We start from the raw sequence: 19,573 nt of genomic DNA, 5'->3' as shown, positions 1-19,573 counted from the left end.
AGTTCCTGGCTGAGTGCGTGCCACAAAGCAGACGCTGTGAACAGCAGAAGCTTACGATTCTACAGATGTTCTACGGGTGACAAAAGAGCCCGTCGGTGGAGGATCCTATCTCACCCAAATCTGTGGGAGTGATTTCCCAGCAACTGCTCTGGTTGATACAACCCAAGAACAGGATTCTTTGCTTTTTGGCCACTAAATGCCTCAGTGCACCGCACATTCCATGAGGAAAGAAGGGCGGAGCTTCTTGGATGATGATGGGCATTCCGCTGGACAGAATGAGGGCAGAGTGTGACATCTGCACCACAAGGGTGCAGTGTGGACTTCCTCATCTCCCTTCCTGTCCAGCTTCCTGCCTTCTCTATCCACCATGGTGTTTGGTGAGTTTTTCCATCGCCCTGGACAAGAGGAGGAACTTGTCCATTTTAACGTGGGGGGAGGGGGCCGAGGCGGGGCCACTTTACGCAGTGCGTTGACCAAAGCAACCTCCTGGATGGTTTCCTTACGCCAGACTCAGAAAGCTGCTCACCTTCCCCTCAGAAGACGCCATTCTGGAGCCATTGGATGACTGACTACAGTGAGGCTAATAAAGAGTACTATTTTAATCGGAACACCTTCTTATTCAGTTATGTTTTGCATTTTCATTTCAATGTCATTGGAAGCTGCGATGTTATTGGAAGAACTGTACGTGTTTTCTTTCTACCAGGAGATGGAGTATTGGGGCATTGAGGAGCTCTTCATCACCTTCCACTGCACAAGCGCTACCAGGAGCCAGGAACGCAAGGAAGAAAACTACAGAAAAGAACTGGGACCAGAAGAGCAACGACGTGAGTACCAGCTCCCCCTGTGAAGAGTCTTCTCTGAGAAGGAGCTGAAGAAGTTTGACGAGAGGTGATTTGGTCAGTTCTGGAAGAAGATCTGGATTCTAATGGAACACCCAGCCTACTGCCTGCCTATCTGCCAAAATCATTGCTATCTCCTCCGTGAGCATGATGCTGGTCTCCATTATGGCCATGTGTGTCCACAGTATATTGGAGCTCCAGAATGAGAATGGAGAAGTGAATGACCCCATGCTGCAAGACTTGGAGACTGCGTGTAGCTCTTGGTTTGCTTTTGACTTTGCCATCTGGCTGGTTGTTGTTCCCTGTCAAAAGAGATTCTAGAAAAATGCTCTGAACATAATTGACCTTGTCTTCATTATTTCCTTCTATGACACTTTGGATCTAGACACCAAGGTGGAAGAGTGTGAGGACACTGAGAACATGGGCAAGGTGGTTGAGATCCTCAGGCTTGTGAGGCTTTTCCAAATCTTCAAGGTTGCCTGGCACTACACAGAACTTTGGTCTCTAGGTGCCACACTAAGACACAGCTACCATGAAGTTGGGCTGCTGCTTCTCTTTCTGTTTGTGGGCATTCCCATCTTTTCTGTGCTTATCTACTTTGTGGAGAAAGATGACCACATGTCCAGCCTCACCAGCATCCCCATCTGCTGGTGGTGGGCCGCCATAAAGCTTGACTACTGTGGACTATGGAGACACCCACAGATTCACCTTGGCCAGGAAGCTTATTGCCAGCACATGCATCATCTGTGGCATCATGGTGACTGGGTGGGTGTCTCCACATTATCTTCAGCAAGTTTTCCAGAAGCAGAAGGACACTGATCTGTACCAGTGCAGTGAGGACCCACCAGGAAAGTGTCATGAGCCATCTTGCTTTAACATTAGAGATATTTGTGCACACTGGATGCACGTCTTCACTATAGTCTATCTTCTGTGGGAGCTGTGGTGAGCAATCCCAATTCCACAGATGTTTCAAGCATCAAAGACAGTGAGGATGTTTATAACACAGCATCCTGGGACAATTATACTGCAAAATGAACAGGGACCTTTGTGCCTATATCTTGTGTCCCTTCCTGATGTTAGGTTAACACAGCTTTAATAGACCTCAGTGGGTTCATTAAAATAATTTGATTCTCAGGGTATACCTTTCAGCCATACTTGGGGGTTTATTGCTCCAAAATGATAGAATCTTCTTTATTTTCCTCCGTAAAGTGAATTAAATGCTTGTTCTGAAATTACTTTTTACGAGAGAGTGGAGTTAAGATTTTTGGTAAATAGTATTGGGTGGGATTTATTGCTATGGCTTATGTATCAGTCTGTGTTTCTCACCTACTCACATTACCTTAACTGTTAATTACTGATAAGCAGAATCAAAGGCTCAGCAACTGAAATCTACATGCATGTTAGATCCACAAAATGAGACAACGCATTTAAATCCAAGTTCATATTCTAGACATGGAAATTAGGACACTAATTATGGGGGAAATTGGATTCAATAATAAAGGCATTAGTATAACTAATTATTCTTTAGAGTAAATTAAGATACAAAGTCTACCTATACACAAATATACAAAAGTACACAAAACATATGTACACAAAAACACACACATTACACATACACACCACTGGTAGGTAAAAAAAGGAGCTAACTCTAAAAAGAAAACTGTATTTATATTAAAGGAAATATAGGCAAAATTTTCTAGTAAATGTGGGATGTGAAGACTGTCCTAAAGAAACAAAACTATAAAAGTAAAATAGAAAACATGGACAAAAACAGAAAACTTAAATTCCAGATTGATTGAATATACCACAGCAAACAAACAAACAAACAAGGAAAGGGTTGAGAGAAACCACTGCAACATGTGAGTACAACATGTGACAACAGTCATAATTAAAGTAACAGCTAATGACGACCATGGGCAAAGTACGGTAAGTCTATACATAGAAAATGAACTTGCTTTCCGTTCACACAAACCAAGTAATTTTGGAAAGGTAAGAAACCGGTCTCCACTTTCCCATGTTGCTAAAGTCAGCCAGGGGACAGGGTTCCTACGTCTCCTGTGGGCCAGAATGTGTCCCAAGAAGGAACCTGGGGCAGAGGTCTGCTCACAAGCACCCACACTCACCTCCCTGCTAACACACACAGCACCTACCATCAGGGCCCCCGGTGAGCTGAGGGTCCCCAAGTCAGTTAGAGGTTCCTGGGAGAAAGGTGTGCCTCAGGGGAGACTCACACCAGGGAGCCACAGAGGGGATGCTCAGCTGGGCTGGGTGCACGAGGGTCCCAGATGTGCCACACGGCAGGCAGTGTGAGCCCGAGTGATCAATGGTGCTGGGTTAACCTGTTATCCACGGGCGGGGCGGGGCGGGGCGGGGGGGGGGGAGTAAAATTTGGGTCACTCCTCCCAGCTTGCACAGACGTAAATTCCAAGTTGATCTGTGAGACAACCCTTTCAGTGGAAGAGTGTGAAGGAATTCGGAAACCACACAGGAGACTCTGTCTGTAATCAGGGCATGAGGGAGGACATCCCAGGCCACACACAAAACAAGAGGCAGTAAGGGGAAAGGAGCCTGGCCTCAGGGTGCCCCCGAGGCCATGAGCAAAGAGAGGAGGAGGGAAGTGACAGGATGTGAGGTGAGGCCCGCAGCATGTGTGGCACACGAGGGACTGGCTCATCCTCGGTGGGACGGTGCCGGACTGCAGTGAGGCACTCGCCTGCATCCTAGACCAGCTGCACTGGGGGCAGAAGGGAGCCTGGGGCCAGCCCTGGCCACAGTTGTCCAGCTGTCCACTGAACGGTGCTGTGGCAGCTTAAAGATTGGCCTGGTGAGGGCTGTGCCGCTCTGTGGGGTGGGCACATCAAAGTGAGGGGCTGGTGGGGGGAACTGCGGTGAGACTGGAGCTAGCTAGGGTCCGGTGAGGAGGCAGAGTCTGAGACTGGCTGTATGGGCTGGGAAGCAGGAAGTCTGCAACTTCCTGCGTGTGCTCTTCACGGGGGCAGGGGGGCGCTGGGAGGTCAAATCCCAAGACCTCTAGGAGGAGTAGCAAGACTGGGAGGGCACTGGGAGTCAGTGTGCAGCCAGTACGTGCAGGCACCTGATGTAGACGTCACCGGGAGATGCCTGAGAAGCAAGACCAGGCCTTTGGTGGAGCTGGAAGGCAGTCTGTGGGGATGGGCCCCCCAGATTTTCCCAAGAGGTGGGCCAGGCCGGGGCGGGCCCCATCAAGGCAGGGCCCTTCCCCGACACAGTGTGCCAAGCTGCAGCTTTGATGCCCTTGTCAAATGTTTACCATGGGGAAGCCCGGAAAGAATCTGTTCCTCGTAGCAGGCAGGTGGGCAAGTTGGCAGGCAGGGGCAGGCAGGCATGGGGCTGGTGGTCCCATGCCGTTCCATTCGGCATTACGTGTGGGGGGTGTACCATGGTCTTCCTGCTGCTGACAGCCTCCAAATGTCTTCATCGGGCCCTGACTGGCAGGCATGCCCCCGAACCCCCTCCACTGCCCCTGGGGCTCCTGCCTGGCACAGCAACCATCCAAGGGATAAAGGGCAGACCAGGGGCCCGAGCTCCCAGGTGCAGGGGGAAGGCTTTGGGAAGGGCAGGACCAGCAGATGCACAGGAGGCTCTTGCCTCGAGCCAGGACCACAGCCTGGAGACCCTTGGAGGCCAACAGTCTTCCCTGTGACAGATAGTCGCTCAGGAGATGAGCAGTCTCCAAGGCCCTCCCTGTGGTAGAAGTCAGCAGTGGCCTGAAAGGGCCAAGGGCCTGCCTTGGAGATGGGGGACAACTGCCTGTGGCAGCACTGGAATGGGGATTTGGCAGAGCGCAGAGTGGGGAGGCGCCTGTTAATTTGGGATCCCAAGCCGGGAGGAAGGAGAAGACCTGCCTCTGTGTTGAGATTCAAGAGGCAGAGCACAAACAGGTGTGTCGCTGAAGACAGCATTGGCCCAGCAGGCTCCGCTTGGAGTGTCCAAGGCACTCCTACTTGGGAAACGTTGCCCAGTCCACCGGAGGCTGGCTTGGGAGAAAGGGCTGGTTGCATTAGCAACTCATAGGAAACAGGACAGCCAGCAGAGGAAGCCTGGGGAGGGGTGGCAAGCTGTGTGTGTGTGTGTGTGTGTGTGTGTGTGTGTGTGTGTGTGTGAGAGAGAGAGAGAGAGAGAGAGAGAGAGAGAGAGAGAGAGCGCCCTGATGGGGGTGTGTTGTCACAGCAACCACAAGTCACGTTCTGGCCATCCAAGGTGCCAGTGCCTGGGGAGAGGTGGTGTCCCCGTTGCAGGTTGGAAGATTGCCCAGAGACGGTCCTGGGACCTGGCAGGCCCCCATACCTTCTAGTCAGCCCAGAGATGGTAGGGGGTTGGCGGGGGGGGGGGGTCGGTTAAAAGCTGAGGGGTTGTAATCTACCTGCCAGCCAAACTCCGGGAGAAGGGAGGACCGATACAACTATGGTCTCTGTGGAGGAGAGCATCAGAAGGCAGAGCAGGCACAGAGTGGCCCAGAGCCGCATCCCAGAGAGGCCAGGAGAGGGCACCAGGCACAGAGGCAGCGCTGCCCAAGGGAAGTTTCTTGTTGCCTGTGTTGTGGGCCAGGGCTCAGGGAAAGAGGACCACTGCTTGACACGTCAAAGACACTCAGGGAAGCTGGCTTTGGTGATGCAGGGGCCCAGGGTTGCTGGGAGAGGTCTGGCAGTGTTGGGAGGGGTGGCAGCAGGAGGCGTCCAGATCCACAGAATGGGTCCATGCACAGGGCTGGGTTCCTCCTTTCCTGCAAGGGGTGCCAGGAGCTTGGATGCGGGTGACGGAGAAGGCCATAGCCCTGCCAGGCCCCCTCAGCATCTGCCCCACCACCCAGTTGGGGAGTTCGTGGAGGGCTCCACCGGCCCCTTTTTGGATGTCATCAAAGGGACAGAGGAGAGGGCAGCAAAGAGGTTCCCTCGATGGAAGAGGGGGCCGACCCTTCTCCCTCTGCCAGGAATTCGGACTTGGGCTCCCAAGGAAGGGAGTGGGCCTGGAAGTAGGTCTAACAGCTGCTTTGCAGGGGAGGGAGAAGGACGCCAAGTGGGCACGCAGCGAGCGGCAACCATCGCTGCCAGTCTTGTGCGTTAAATGCAGGGGGATGGGTTGCCAACTGGTCCCCAAGGGTGTGTAGACAGACCCCAAGGATACTGACCCTCCTGCCCAGGCTGGCAGTCAAGGAGAGACACCTTCATGGAGGGATTTCTCTGCTCCAGGTGCCAGGCACAATGCCGCCGGCTTCACAGGTGTTGTGCCCTGCGTCCTCCACGAGCCCCACCTCTGCCCCCTGGCTTCCGCCCCTGGCCCCCAGCCCCTTCTCCTGAGCACTCCAGCCCACCTCTACCCCTGCCCCCTATGAGCACCTGGTAAGAGTGCCCCTGTCAGGGAGCGAAGGCCCCAGGTGGTTCGCCTTGGTCACCTACTTTTGTCTTCCTCTGCGTGTAGACTGTCAACTCAAGGACAAGTTCCACGTCCCGTTTTTGCCAATCAAAGCACACAACTTTATTGATGATGCATACAAATGTAGGCTTGGGTGGAGGAGGTCAAGTCAGTAGAGCACAGAGGAGGGGAGTGTCCTTTGTGGATGACTAGGTTCACCATCCATCAGCTCGCAGCGAAGAAGGAGTCAGTGGGAAGAATTCAACCTAAGAGGCAACAGATGCGTTTGCAGCTCGAGCCCCGACACGCGCCTGGTCTCCTCAAAAACAGTCCGGCTGACACAGGGAGACCACCGGAGGCAAGACCTCCCCGGCCATGCTCTCATAGGATGTTCTGTAGGCACAGCTGGCTGCTGAAAAGATCCCTTTACAGCAGGAGGAAGGCCGCAAGGGAGTAACTGACAATGCACTTTGCCTGCAGACTGCAAAACCAAGAAGTTACTCAGAGCTCCCGGGGGGGGGGGGGGGGGGGGGGGGGAAACCCCTGCCTGGCCCAGAAGAGCGTGGTCCTCGGTGGAGCAAGTGTAACTTTCACCCCGTGATGTGGTGGCTAAGGCTGGGTCTTCAACAGCACCCACTGCAGATTCTTTGAATGAGAACACAGGTGGGTGTTCTCCAGCAGGGTTTTGGGTGGATTCGGTTCCGTTCCGCTCCAGATGGCCCTCTACGAGGCCAGGGTGTCAGGGAGCACCTGTGTGTTTCCGTTCCTGATCAAGAGGGACATGAATGAGAGCGGCGCTTGGGCACCCAGCGATTCCCCTGCCAAGACCGGCTTTCCAGACAAACCCATCGACAGTTTCAAAGCCTGAACCTCAGCACATCCCCTCCCCTCCGATAGCAAAGGGAACTTCAAGTCTGAATCGGACTTGGCAAGCATGTTATTAATAATTGTCATGCTTATTAACAAATCTAATCCAGCCTGCTGCAGAAATGAGTTGCAGCAACATGACACAGTCTCCTGACACACTTCACTGATGGACATCTTAATCTGGCCCTGGTTTTCAACTCCTGCATTCAAGTTATCCAGAGTACAGAAAGCCTTCTCCTTAATAGGGTCGGGAGTGGGGATCGTGTTTCCAACAATGGAGAGGCTGGCCAAATGACTATTGATATCGTGGCTAAATGAAAAACCAGCATCCTTGGGCTGAGCAAACCACATTTTTCCCTGAATGAAAGGACACTTAGAGAGGTCAAGTACACACCTGAAATTTCTAAAGCTTTGAGTGCTCCAAGTACTTTTATGTTCATAGGGGAATGGGCGCTGTTTTACTGGGTGTGTTCGGTTGGCCTTGCCCCCACCTGAGGGCCTGTCCTCGGTGCCACCAGGGGCCCCTGGTTCGGTCCAATCCCCATTCTCACTCCAGGGCCGAGCCATAGTTGTGAAATCAAACCAAAGCTCAGGTTCCTCCTCATCCAGCTCCTGGTCATCATCCCATTCCTCTTCCTCCTCCTCCAACTTGTCACTGTCATCTCTTCCTATGGTTAGTTTGTAAACACAGTAGCAGGCACCAGCCCCAATCATCAGTCCTGCTGCCATCCAACCCACTTCCCGAGCCCTGCCCATGGTCAAGTCCGTGCCAGCCTTTGGACAGGACAGGAAAGGGCCTTGTTCCACCTGATTCAGGAGGATTCTGAGGGCCAGGGTGAGTAATGGTGGAGCAGCAGTCCTCTTCAGCCTCTCCTGGGCTCCTGTAGCTCTCCTGTGATGAATCTATGGGTGCAAAATGGCATTAAGGCGTTGTGTTGTGTCTGAGTTTGTACCTCACTATACAAACAGAGTGGAATTTGAGTTCCGGTTGAGAGAGGTTGATTATTAGGAAACTAGTTCTTTGTTCCTTTTTGTCATCCTCTATCTACCCCCACGACCCACCATTTCTCTTCCAGTCCCTACAGAAAAGGGCAGGAGTTGGGGCTGTGCTATGATAGCCAGGAGGGTGACATGGAGAGGCAATGGCTCAGGTAGTTTCCTCCACTGCCACCCCTTCCCCAAAGATTCACAGGTAGGTTTCTCCCACCAACCTCTACCAAAGTCAGGTAAATTTCTTCTTCCCTTGTCTTCTGTTGTCAGCACTCCTTCCGCGGAGACTGATGGACAGTCTGGCAGAAGGTCGGAAAGACAGATAGCTGGCTTTGGAGAACTGAAAGTGTGGTGGATGGATCAGCACTGAGAACGCGGGTGCTAATACCCGCTTTTCTGCATTTTCAGCCTTTGACTTTAAAATATTTCTCACACCTCCCCGACTTTCCAAACGCCGGTTCCTCCGCACCCCCCCCCCGCCCCCTTATCGTCCGCCATTTCCCCAGCAAAGGCCGCCACACCCCTTTCCCTGCACTGAAATGGGAGGGGGTGTGGAGAAAGAAGGGGCCAGGAGAGGGCGACTCGGACCCGGCCCGCTCAGATCCCAGCCATTCCTCCTCCACCACCCCCAATGCCACCCCCAGCCAGGGTCCAGGTCTCATCCCACCTTCACACGGACCTGCACAGTCCCAGGGCAGTTTGCTCCTTCCCTCGGCACGACGTTTGAGGCGACCTATGGGCCAACAGACCTACAAACCTGCAAACAGGCAGGAAACCGAGGGGACGGAGTGCTTGGTGGACGGAACAGGACTCGGGACACGAGTACCGTGATTGTTGCACCTTTTCTTCGGAGTCTGTCTACCGCCATTCACTCCCCTCAGCTCCCCACCCCCGAAGTCCCTCGGTTCTCTCTACTAAATGGGCACAAGGGTGGGGGGGTGGGGGGCGACAGTAGTTAGAAAGTAGGCGGGAAGGGGACCCAGCCCAGTTGAGCCCGAACCTGGATCCGGGACGCCCTTGGCCCTCTCCTCTCCCCACCCGCCTCTAAGCAGGAGCCCAGGCTCGTACCGACCTCGCGGTCCGGGGCTAGTTTCCTTCTTCCTTCACACGCCTGCAGAGTAATAGGGGGCTGGTACCCAGACGGAGGCGACTAGCAGGACTTCGGTTCTAGGCTGCTCTTGGTCACGTGACGACTACGTCACCAGTGAGCTCTGGCCCCCAATTTCCACTCCCACAAGCAGTGCGGCAGGCGCCAGCCAGCCCGTACCTCCTACCTTCGCACTGGGCCCTGTCACTCCTTTCCTCTATAACAATACTATTGAGCCAGAAATGGCCGTGGCTCTCTCTGGTCTTTGAATTTGCCTTTCTCTAAGTATACGAAGGGGCCGCATCTTTTCGTGGGTCTGCCATTACTTCTTCTGGGGGGAAATTTCTTCTCCTTTCCTTGGCTATGAAACGCCTGCTCCCCGCCCGTTCCTTAATTTCTACCCCTTTGCACATCCAGTCTCTGTACCAAAATGGGTGGGGGGAAGTGGCATAAAAGGAAGCTCAAGTAGCAGTGAGGCTTTTATTAAAAAATTTTTCATACATTTATGTTCTATTTCATCCTTCCTTTTTTATTGACTCAAACTAGACTATTTTGTAACCAGAAAATACGATAAATCTATTTCACTTGGAGAAACAAGAATTCAAGTTATGTACGTGTGTGTGTAATAAACAAGATTTTCTAGTTTAAATAGAGGCCTCATTGATTTGGTTAAATTAATTTGTACACTGTTGAAAATGTTTTCTACTGATTGCACAGGAAATAGCAGCTTTCAAACAGCATATTAAAATTTAAATGCATACCTTTACAAACAGAACCAGTGTGCTTTCAGATGATTTATGAATTGGTGGAATCTATAGTGAGGTGGTCAGTGTTTTAATTGTGGCAATTTTTGATAAGTGAATCACTATGCCTTTCTTATTCTTGTAGTATTAAGTGTCAGATGGCTGAGAACTTCATAGAAGATCGCTGGATGGCTTTCACTCTGGCTTCAAAGGGCCAACTTTATGCAGACCCCAAATTCAGATGAATCTTACCGTTCAGGTGAACTTCAGAAATTAGTAACCTTGCAGGTTAGCCTGTCTTTCATTCAGAAGTTTTTATTTAAAATCTATGCTGAAGTTTCATGGTGTAACTCGTAAACAATCCATAAATCAGAGTTGGCCCTGTTATTAACACCCCCTGAGGAAAATGAGACTCAACAGACATAATTTTCATTTAATCATGACACTGGTGAGATAGCTCCAGAATCTGTTCTTCAGGTACTGTATGTCTGTCACCCTAACAGCCACTAGTGCTCAGTGTCTTCCAGTGGAGACAGTGCTGAGGGTCTGTGGGTGACTGTGAATCACTTCGACACCCCTGAAATCTGTGCCATTTTTCCCTCACGAAAAGCATAGTTGACAGGATGCCAAGCAGTCACCACCCGCTGAGAGAGGCCTTTTCACTCCCTGCCTGCTGTTACAAGTTCACTGCACCACCCATACAAGCCCCTCAGAATAATCCCAGAACTCAGGGACAAAGTATGCAGAAGTTAGTCCCCAGACATTCAGCTGTCCCTGCTAGGGAGTCATACTCTAAATATAGACCCTTTAGGCAGCCTCTTTCTTTGAATGCTGAAATCTGACACCCCAGCAGGAAGCTCTCCCTGTGAGGGGCCCCTGTGTGGGGGAGGCCCTTTCAAGAGGTAAGCCAGGGAGCCCAGAGTGCCTTGCTGGTGAATATTCAGAAGTCAAGAACACATCACAACTTTCCGTTCTTCCTCAAAACTTTTATAGTCCAAACTCCTTCACTAGTATCACACCCTTTTCTCTAAAAAACAGCTTACCGCTGTTGTTCTGCATCATCTCCCTCCACTGTTCTTTTTGTCTCCCTTTACTTTCTTCTCCTAGACAAGCGAATTCTATGTATGAAGCTTTACTGACAAATCTAACTGTCCATCATTCAATTTTTAGTTGCTAGGTAATTATATAAGTGGCTTTTGTTTGTTTTGAATGTATACATTAGAAAGAACTAAGGAGTATATAAAGCTTAACAAAGCTTTAAGGACAAAAGTGCCACTCTTCCCTCTCCTTACAAGTAAAAACTATCTCCCTCCCCCACTTTGGTATGTTTTCCGGTTATTTCAATCCAACATGTAACTCCCGGCCATCATTTTCCCAGTCTGTCAGATTTTTCCCCCGCCAGACCTTTCCTGTTTGAATCCACTCCCTCTCTAAAACATCCTATACTCCATGGGAATGATAAGCCTGTCAATTTCCCTCGCTTCTTTGTCACTTAGATCTACAATTTCTACCAGGGAACCTAAAAACTGCCATTTAAAATCTACTTTGCTCTCCATTATACACCCATCAACAAGTACTTAAGGGCATGCTATTTGCCTGACAAACCATTTCAAAAGCAAAAAAGGAAAATTCTTAAGCAGTTCCTCAGACAAGCCTGTTAAAAGCTCCTAAGCCTGCAGAAGGCTATATGAAGCCACTGCTGAAAGGAACCTTTTGGCTCAAACTGGTATGTGGTCCCAAGTGATAGTTATCTGAGAGAGTGCCCCCAAATAAAAAAGGATAGGCAGATGCTAACACTAATGGGTTTTAGAGAGTGAGAAAAAATATAGAGAGAAGATTTTTATTTTAAAAAGTAATATTACTCTTTGTATCGTGTTACTTGTTTTTGTGTTTTGTATTAGTTAATTTTGTTTGGTTGCAAGCAACAGAAACCAAACCTGACTTAACTGAAACAACGAGGGAATGTTGCAGACCAGGGTCAGCTCTGAGGGGGATAGACAGGAGGAATTCACAGAAAGTCTCTTCAGGATGTCATCCTTCCGCTGTTTTTTTTAAAATGTGTATTCAAGATTTAAATTTTAGTAAGAGAGTATGGAGTTGGTCTCCTTTGGGCACAATACTCACCCTTTTGCTGGGGGGAAAAGGGGGATGTAAGGGAAAAGGGGGGGTGTAAAACATTAAATGCACTTCCTTTCTTTTCCCAGAGAGAAACTTAAACTGTTTCAGAGGGTTGATTTGCTGGAGGCTTTTAAGGACTTTGGATGTTAACCCGTTGTCCAGCTATGAAACGAGATGCTGGGGGCCTATGTGCCACAAAATGTCTTGGTTGTGATTTTTCACATTCACTAAACATCAGAGAAGTACAGTTCAGAAATCGTGATGCACAGGATTGTATTCTAAGTCAAACTGACCTGGCTTTCCTGACAGGATTCCACAGGGTTGTATTTATAGTTTAGTGTCTTGCCCTGGTTGTTGCATGATCAAGCCCTGACTTTATCTGAAAGCGAGGTCTCTGTCAAGACTCCCATTCACAGAGACTTACATGTAAATCTAGATCTGAACACCCGAACGCATCTCTGCATTCCCTCTCTTTAAGTGGGCCAAAAGGGAAGCTAAGTACCAGTAAGAGTGACAAATGAATAATTTACCCTGAAAAATACAACTGTCAGAGGGTATTGAATGTTTCTGTCCATTTTTACAGTCCATTCTTTCTGTAAGCAAGCTACTACTTAAGAAGCAAGCAACCTCAGAAGTTGCTTGGTGAACCTGCAATCAGAGCAAGGGCCTTGGTTCACCTTAAGAAGTGGCTTTCTATTAAGAGAGTCCGAAGGACCCTTACACATTATGGGGATGGCTCTGCCAAGGAAAGCTGAATGTTCCATTCATCTTAGCCAGGACTCCCTCTCCCCAGACGGCACTTGGGTGGGAGCTACTACCATCACTTTCTTCTGACACTTCTTTTCATACATTCCCATGCTTGAATAAGCCCCATGCTACACATGATCTTTCTCTGAACCCAGAATCACATAGCTGATGTGGTTTTCTGTTTGCTAAATTTCAGTCAGATCCTTGTACTGCCTCCTAGAAGTTACACAGAACTTCTCTGGAGTTCTGCCTATTCCCAAACTCTCCAGTCTCTTGATTCACTCCCGTATTATCTGTGGATTGTAAAAGTTATACTCAGATAATTACCTTATATCTGAAGTATTGAGGACAATCTCACTGTAGATCCCAATGTTCTGACATTACTTTTATTACTTTTCCCAATATAAAAAAAGGTTCAATCATTGCTGACTGGTGAATCACTGAGCTCACCAAAGCAGTCAGTGTGAAATGGTTCCACACTAATTACTAGAGGCCAGAGGCCGAGTTCAGCCAATTTTATCTTGGTCTCAATGTTCCCCTAATACTTTATTTAGAGGTGATATTCTCTATCTGTATCCAAGTATATTTCGTAATGTTCTTTTATGCTACTTACTTTGTCAGTGTGCATGCCTTTTTGGACAGATATCCACCAGGTAGCTGTGACTCCTGCTCAACCTTCTCTGTATTACTACCTTCTGAGGGCTCCACGCCTCTTCCTTGCTAAGCCATGCAAGTGAAAGTCTGTCACGCTCCTGTTTAGAGGAGCTCCTGGCCTAGTCAGAAGATTTATGCAATCTTAGACACTCTAATGAGCTCATTCAGGGTTGTGTTAATGTGCTAGGCCTCAAGACATTAATATTGTTTGGAGTGAGGTGTGTAACACTCCCCACGAGTGAGAAAATGTGGGGCTTTTGGAGGCCATCACCCAACATCACTCTTCCAACTCCCACTCTTTTTTTTCCCCCTCAAATGAGAGTAGCTTTATAGTAATTTTTCTTCTCACAAAAGAATGGAGGCTGGGGGCAGGAGAGGGCAGAACAAAAAGAACAAAAAAAGTATTAAGAAAGTTAAAAAAAACACACACATACTCTCACTCCAGGTCTCCTTTTCTAATGGTTTTTCATTTCAGATCTGGGACTAGATTTCAGAGGAAATGGTAGACATTAATAGCTGGGAGGAGGGGAGGTTGAAGGAGAGGTTGTTGTCCCAGGAGCTTAGGGAAGGAAGAGGCAATTTTTCAAAAAGTACAAGTGGCCAGTAGCCCCAGGGGAAGATGCTGTCCCTTCCTGGTAATCCGAGGAAGGCAAACACAACTACTACGAGGAGATGGGATTAGAAAAGAAGAAAGAGTAACAAGGCCTGGTGTGGGGGAGGGAATGGAGCGGGGCGGGCCCTCTTCTGCCGCACTGCTGGTGGGAGGGGAAATTAGGGACCCGAGTTGGTGGATGACGTAGATCTCACGTGACCAAGAGCTGACGTGTGCAGAAGTCCTTCTTGTTCTGGTCCTTGTTCCCGTCTGAGTACCAGCTCCCCATTGCCCTGAGGGCCAGCGGGCCTGCGGCAGAGGGAAGGAGGAGGAGAAGAAGGAAATTGTCCCGGATTCTTGCAGGTCAGTGCCTGGGAGATTCCATAAGGTCGGGGGGCCAAGGGCGTAGGGCGGAGACCGTCGCGGGTCCCCAGGCGTCTCCGCCGTCTCTTCCACTCTCCGCCAGCTTTCCAAGACATCTGTCCCGCCCGCAGCCCATTTCGATGCTGCGAAATGGTGAGCGGGGGGCTGTCTGGGGAGGAGCCCAGAGAACGGGAGTTGGGAATCTGCTGGGAGCCGAGGCCGTCATCCGGAAAAGGAGCTGTGGCCTGGGTGTTGGCCCCCAGTCCTTCAGGACAGCGCCAGAGGGGAAAGGCTGGACATTTGGGGAGGGGGAAGGTACAACGGGATATCTGTCGGCAGAGCCCTGAGAGGGGTTAATAGGGGTGGGAAACCTTTGACAACCAGGTCTCTGAATTAGGAAAGAGTTTCATGTTCTGGGGACTGGTCGTCCACCAAGCGCTTAGTAGCGGCCGTTTCCCGTCTTTTTGACTGTGGCTGTGTCTTCCTGACTATGGCTCTGTGTTTAGGGGGTCCGAGCCTCTTCTGGGTTGCCAGTCTTTCCGTAGGTTGGGCACTACGCCAGGCAAGAGAAGAGGAAGGAAATTAACCCCAATCGGTGAAGGTCGATTTGAGGGTAAGACTATCTGGGGACCCTAAGAGGGGCGGGCGGTGCGGGGGTGGGGCGGGGGTAGAGAGAAGCCAGAGATGGCAATAATCTAGGTTAGGGCTGAGGCTGAGTGTGTTTCTTGCACGTTTGGGACTGTGGTGAAATGGCGTTCGGGGTGTGTGTGTGTTTGTGTGTGTGTGTGTGTCGCGGGAGGGGGGCGTGAGAGTGGGGGCTGGGGAGAATGACAGAAGGAAAACCTATCAGAGAGTTTGTTCATAATCCTCCTCTCTCAACAGCACTTAGTCCCCATGTTTTCGATCTGTCATCCTGCAGGTCTGCTGTAGCAGGTGGCACCACTTGAAGAGAGGGAGGAAGTTTCCTCGGATCAGTAGAGGTCAGTGTAGGCGTGGGGGGCTGCCTGGAATGGGGGAGGGGCTGGAAATCAGCCACATTTGGACAAACTCACCCAATCCTACCTTATTTCCCTAATATCCCTCCCTTTTCAGGTTAGGGAAGGGGCAGGCTTCTGCATGTTTTGGATGGAATAGAGGTTAAAAAAAAGTCTGACAGCCTGAATGGTGAATCAGGAAGGCTACGAATGTGAACAATCAATCCATCAAGCCCTCAGTTCTCACTGGCTCTGGTTTCTCTGCAGACTAGGAGGGTTGTTGGGCGTGGCACACCTCTAGGGGAGGGAAGAAGGGACAAACTGCCTGTCTGGAGGAGGTTAGTGCAACAGTGCCACTTCCTGGGGACACCCGAGGTTGGGGTGGCTGAGGGCCCAGCAGAGACTAAGGGCTCCATTGCCTTTATCTAAGCTTGGGGAGAGGGTGGGCTGGGGAGGGGAGAGGGAGGCTGAAAGGAGGAGGATATAGAGGGTTTGTTAACAATCTACGTTTCCTACCAACTACTCATTTATGACTCTCCTGTCCTTCTGTGCAGCTCTCTGCATGGGGCAACACAAAAGAGAAACTTAAACCCTATTTCCTTCCTCCACTCCCAGGTCCACCTCCAGTATCAGCTACTGTGGCCTTGACGTGGCTGAAGACGATCACTTTCCACAGGCCTGCACGCAGGCCCATAGCCCTCCTCTCCCAGCCTGACTGAATACTCTGTTCCTTGGTCCCTGCTATTGTCAGGGACGATTGCATGGGCTACGCCAGGAAAGTAGGCTGGGTGACTGCGGGACTGGTGATTGGCGCTGGAGCCTGCTATTGCATTTATAGACTGACCCGGGGAAGAAAACAGAACAAGGAGAAAATGGCTGAGGGTGGGTCTGGGGATGTGGATGATGTTGGGGACTGCCCTGGGGCCCGGTACAATGACTGGTCTGATGATGATGATGACAGCAGTGACAACAAGGGTATAGTGTGGTACCCACCTTGGGCCCGGATTGGGACTGAGGCTGGAACCAGAGCACGGGCCAGAGCAAGGGCCAGAGCTACCCGGGCTCGCAGGGCTGTTCAGAAACGGGCTTCCCCCAATTCAGACGATACTATTTTGTCCCCTCAGGAGCTGCAGAAAGTTCTTTGCTTGGTGGAGATGTCTGAAAAACCTTATATTCTTGAAGCAGCTTTAATTGCTCTGGGTAACAATGCTGCTTATGCATTTAACAGAGATATTATTCGTGATCTGGGTGGTCTCCCAATTGTAGCAAAGATTCTCAATACTCGGGATCCCATAGTTAAGGAAAAGGCTTTAATTGTCCTGAATAACTTGAGTGTGAATGCTGAAAATCAGCGCAGGCTTAAGATATACATGAATCAAGTGTGTGATGACACAATCACTTCTCGCTTGAACTCATCGGTGCAGCTGGCTGGACTAAGATTGCTTACAAATATGACTGTTACTAATGAGTATCAGCACATGCTTGCTAATTCCATTTCAGACTTTTTTCGTTTATTTTCAGCGGGAAACGAAGAAACCAAATTTCAGGTTTTGAAACTCCTTTTGAATTTGGCTGAAAATCCAGCTATGGCTAGAGAACTGCTCAGGGCCCAAGTGCCATCTTCGCTTGGTTCCCTCTTTAACAAGAAGGAGAACAAAGAGGTTATTCTTAAACTTTTGGTCATATTTGAGAACATAAATGACAATTTTAAATGGGAAGAAAATGAACCTACTCAGAATCCATTCAGCGAAGGTTCACTGTTTTTCTTTCTAAAAGAATTTCAAGTGTCTGCTGACAAGATTCTGGGGATAGAAAGTCACCATGATTTTTTGGTGAAAGTAAAGGTTGGAAAATTCATGGCCAAACTAGCTGAGCATATGTTCCCAAAGACCCAGGAATAACTTCTTGATTTTGTAGTTTAGAAGCGACACACATTGTAAACTATTCCTTTTTCTCCACCTTGTTTATATGGTAAAGGAACCCTTTCAGCTGCCAATTTTGAGTGATGAATATCATTGTATCATCAATGCTGATGTTTAGCTGAGTTGGTTTTCAGGTCTAAGCTGGGTGAATGAACATCACTATCTGTTCTGAAAACATGTTTGTTGCTTTTTATCCCGCTACGTAGATTGAAATATTTCTACTATTTCTTTTGCGTGACAGTGAACCAGTTGGTCATAAGTAAGCTCCCTCCTGTCATTTGCATTAACTTTGTGTATCATCAATAAAGTTGTGTGTTAATGTTGAAAAAAAAAGAAAAAAAAAAGAGACCATCCTTGTCCTTTGGTTTTATAATCTAGTTGGAGAGATAAGAAATACACAAACAAAAAGATAACAGAATATCTGGAGCATATACTCATTGTCAAATGTGTGTTCTCAGAGCATAGAGGAAGCAAAGGCTTCTGGGGGATGTAACAGTCAGCTATAGATTCCTGGAGGAGGCGACCAACAAAAGTAAGTCCTGAATAGGGTAAGTCGTTAGGCTTTCCAAGAGTGGGAGTGCGGGGACACTAGGCTGAGAAAGGCATGGAAGTAGGAACCCTTTTCCTATGACAGTCTACTTAGAGTGGAGGGGAATGGAAGTTTGGAAAGCTGAGTGAAGTCAGTTTGTGCAGAGCTGTTGGAATATTATCCCACAGAACAAACACCAAGAGCCATTAAATATTTTTGACTAGAAAGGATAATTGGAATTCATAGAGCAGTCTCTCTCTCACCAGCTGTGCAGCGTCTACAAGGGTGTGGAGAAATGGATCCTACCAAACTCTGGTGGTAGGAATGAGTTTACACTGAGTTTGTATGGGTTTGTGGCAGGCTATTTGGTAATACAGATATAAGCCTTAAAGTATGTAAACCCTTTGTCCTGAGGAAATAATTGAATAATTGGCTAAAGACTGTATGGACAAGGCTATTCATCCCAGCACTGTCCAAAACAGTAAGAATTGGAAGCAACCTAAGTGTCTAACACACTGGATTGCTTCAATAAATTAAGGAACATTCACATAGTATATAACTATGTTGAGTCAAATCCATATTGCCAGGAAAAGATATTCTGCATTGTTCAATGAGAAAGGTAGGTTAGATAGCAGTGTTCATCGAATGATTCATTTCTTTTTGAAGATAGTAAAACATTTTAAGGTAGACACAACTATGGAATTATAGTTGTCCAAACAGTAGCTGGTATATTTGAGTGGAAGGATAATTAGTGATATTTACCTTTTTGCTTTTTATTCATCTGTGTGTTATTTGTATAAAATGAACATTGGTTTGGGGGAAATTTTTGAAAAAGGAAGTGTTGGGAATGAAGCAGGTGGGTAGTACATGTGCTGAGTAGAAAACAATTGAGATTAAAAATGAGATGGGTTGAAGTTTCTCTCTGCAATGCTGGATGAGTGATGAAGATGGGGTTTGTCATAAAGGTTAAATTGAATAATACATGCAAAATACTTCGAATGTTCTGGTACAGAGCAGTTAATTAAGAAAAATGAGCACCTTTACCTCCCTAGAATGCCGGGTTGATAGGTTTTTTTTTTTTTTTTTTTTTTTTTGGTTGACCTTTGTTTTGCTGGGGGAATTCTGCCATGTGTCAGTGTCATTTAATAAATAATAACAATAAAGGTTAACATTTATTAAGTGACTAATATGTAGAGTTCTGTCATTCCTGCAAAACAACTGTTAAAATAATTTCTCAGAGGAATAAGATTTTCTTATTTCCCAGGACTCAGTGTTTCCTCAGATGTGATCTCACCAGCCTCCACAACATAGATCAGGAAAGGGTAAAATCCTCTGTTCAGTGACCATCTGCTTTCAGCCCCAGGCTTCCACATACTTACCTTAATGTTGTCTATATTAGATGAAAGGGTCAGGAACTGGTTGGCTTCAAGCTGTTGCATATGGTGACTTTATTGAATCACGTCCAAAGTGGAGACTCATTTGACACTAGTTTTACAGATGTGCTTGGGGAAAAGGCAGCTAAGATTTTTCTTGCTCTGCAACTAGGTGGGAGAAAAAGATTTGGGAGGGGAAGACTAATCCACTTAAAATAAATTGAGTTTGAGGAATCCTTGTGATGTCAAGATGAAGACAGCCTATTGTCATTTGAATGTATTCAGGGAGCACTTAGAGGGGGAAAAAAAGAAAAAGATTAGGAAGCCACAGGGAGGATGAATGGTAATTGAGGGCATGGAAGTGGATGTGATTCCCAGAGAGAA

At 48.5% G+C, this 19,573-nt stretch overlaps 2 protein-coding genes and 1 pseudogene across 13 annotated transcripts; 2 read left to right on the top strand and 1 right to left on the bottom strand.

The window, feature by feature from the left end:
* The first annotated feature begins 367 nt into the window (after window positions 1–367).
* On the top strand, window positions 368–1,874 carry LOC125092270 (potassium voltage-gated channel subfamily S member 3-like; annotated as a pseudogene).
* A 4,454-nt stretch (window positions 1,875–6,328) lies between these two features.
* Window positions 6,329–9,272, bottom strand: ARMCX6 (armadillo repeat containing X-linked 6). 10 transcript variants are annotated; one of them, XM_047716652.1, is made up of 4 exons: window positions 9,156–9,272; window positions 8,755–8,844; window positions 8,309–8,427; window positions 6,329–8,000 (listed from the first exon to the last, which is right to left on the bottom strand). In XM_047716652.1, the coding sequence occupies exon 4, from the start codon at window positions 7,851–7,853 to the stop codon at window positions 6,954–6,956; it is 900 nt and encodes a 299-aa protein (XP_047572608.1). In that variant the 5' UTR covers window positions 7,854–8,000; window positions 8,309–8,427; window positions 8,755–8,844; window positions 9,156–9,272; the 3' UTR covers window positions 6,329–6,953. The 10 variants fall into 10 exon arrangements, with proteins under 10 accessions (XP_047572608.1, XP_047572611.1, XP_047572610.1 ...); XM_047716655.1 differs by having other exon boundaries at window positions 8,767–8,844; XM_047716654.1 differs by having other exon boundaries at window positions 8,288–8,427; window positions 9,160–9,272.
* A 4,961-nt stretch (window positions 9,273–14,233) lies between these two features.
* On the top strand, window positions 14,234–17,624 carry ARMCX3 (armadillo repeat containing X-linked 3). 3 transcript variants are annotated; one of them, XM_047716356.1, is made up of 5 exons: window positions 14,235–14,391; window positions 14,898–15,004; window positions 15,311–15,371; window positions 15,633–15,703; window positions 15,981–17,624. In XM_047716356.1, exon 5 carries the CDS (start codon window positions 16,127–16,129, stop codon window positions 17,264–17,266), a length of 1,140 nt encoding a protein of 379 aa, XP_047572312.1. In that variant the 5' UTR covers window positions 14,235–14,391; window positions 14,898–15,004; window positions 15,311–15,371; window positions 15,633–15,703; window positions 15,981–16,126; the 3' UTR covers window positions 17,267–17,624. The 3 variants fall into 3 exon arrangements, with proteins under 3 accessions (XP_047572311.1, XP_047572312.1, XP_047572310.1); XM_047716355.1 differs by lacking the exon at window positions 15,633–15,703 and having other exon boundaries at window positions 14,234–14,391; window positions 14,926–15,004; XM_047716354.1 differs by lacking the exon at window positions 15,633–15,703.
* Window positions 17,625–19,573: the final 1,949 nt, after the last annotated feature.

This window comes from Lutra lutra, chromosome X, assembly GCF_902655055.1.
Source record: "Lutra lutra chromosome X, mLutLut1.2, whole genome shotgun sequence".
NCBI lineage: Eukaryota > Metazoa > Chordata > Mammalia > Carnivora > Mustelidae > Lutra > Lutra lutra.
This window is presented reverse-complemented; position numbering and strand designations above follow the sequence as displayed.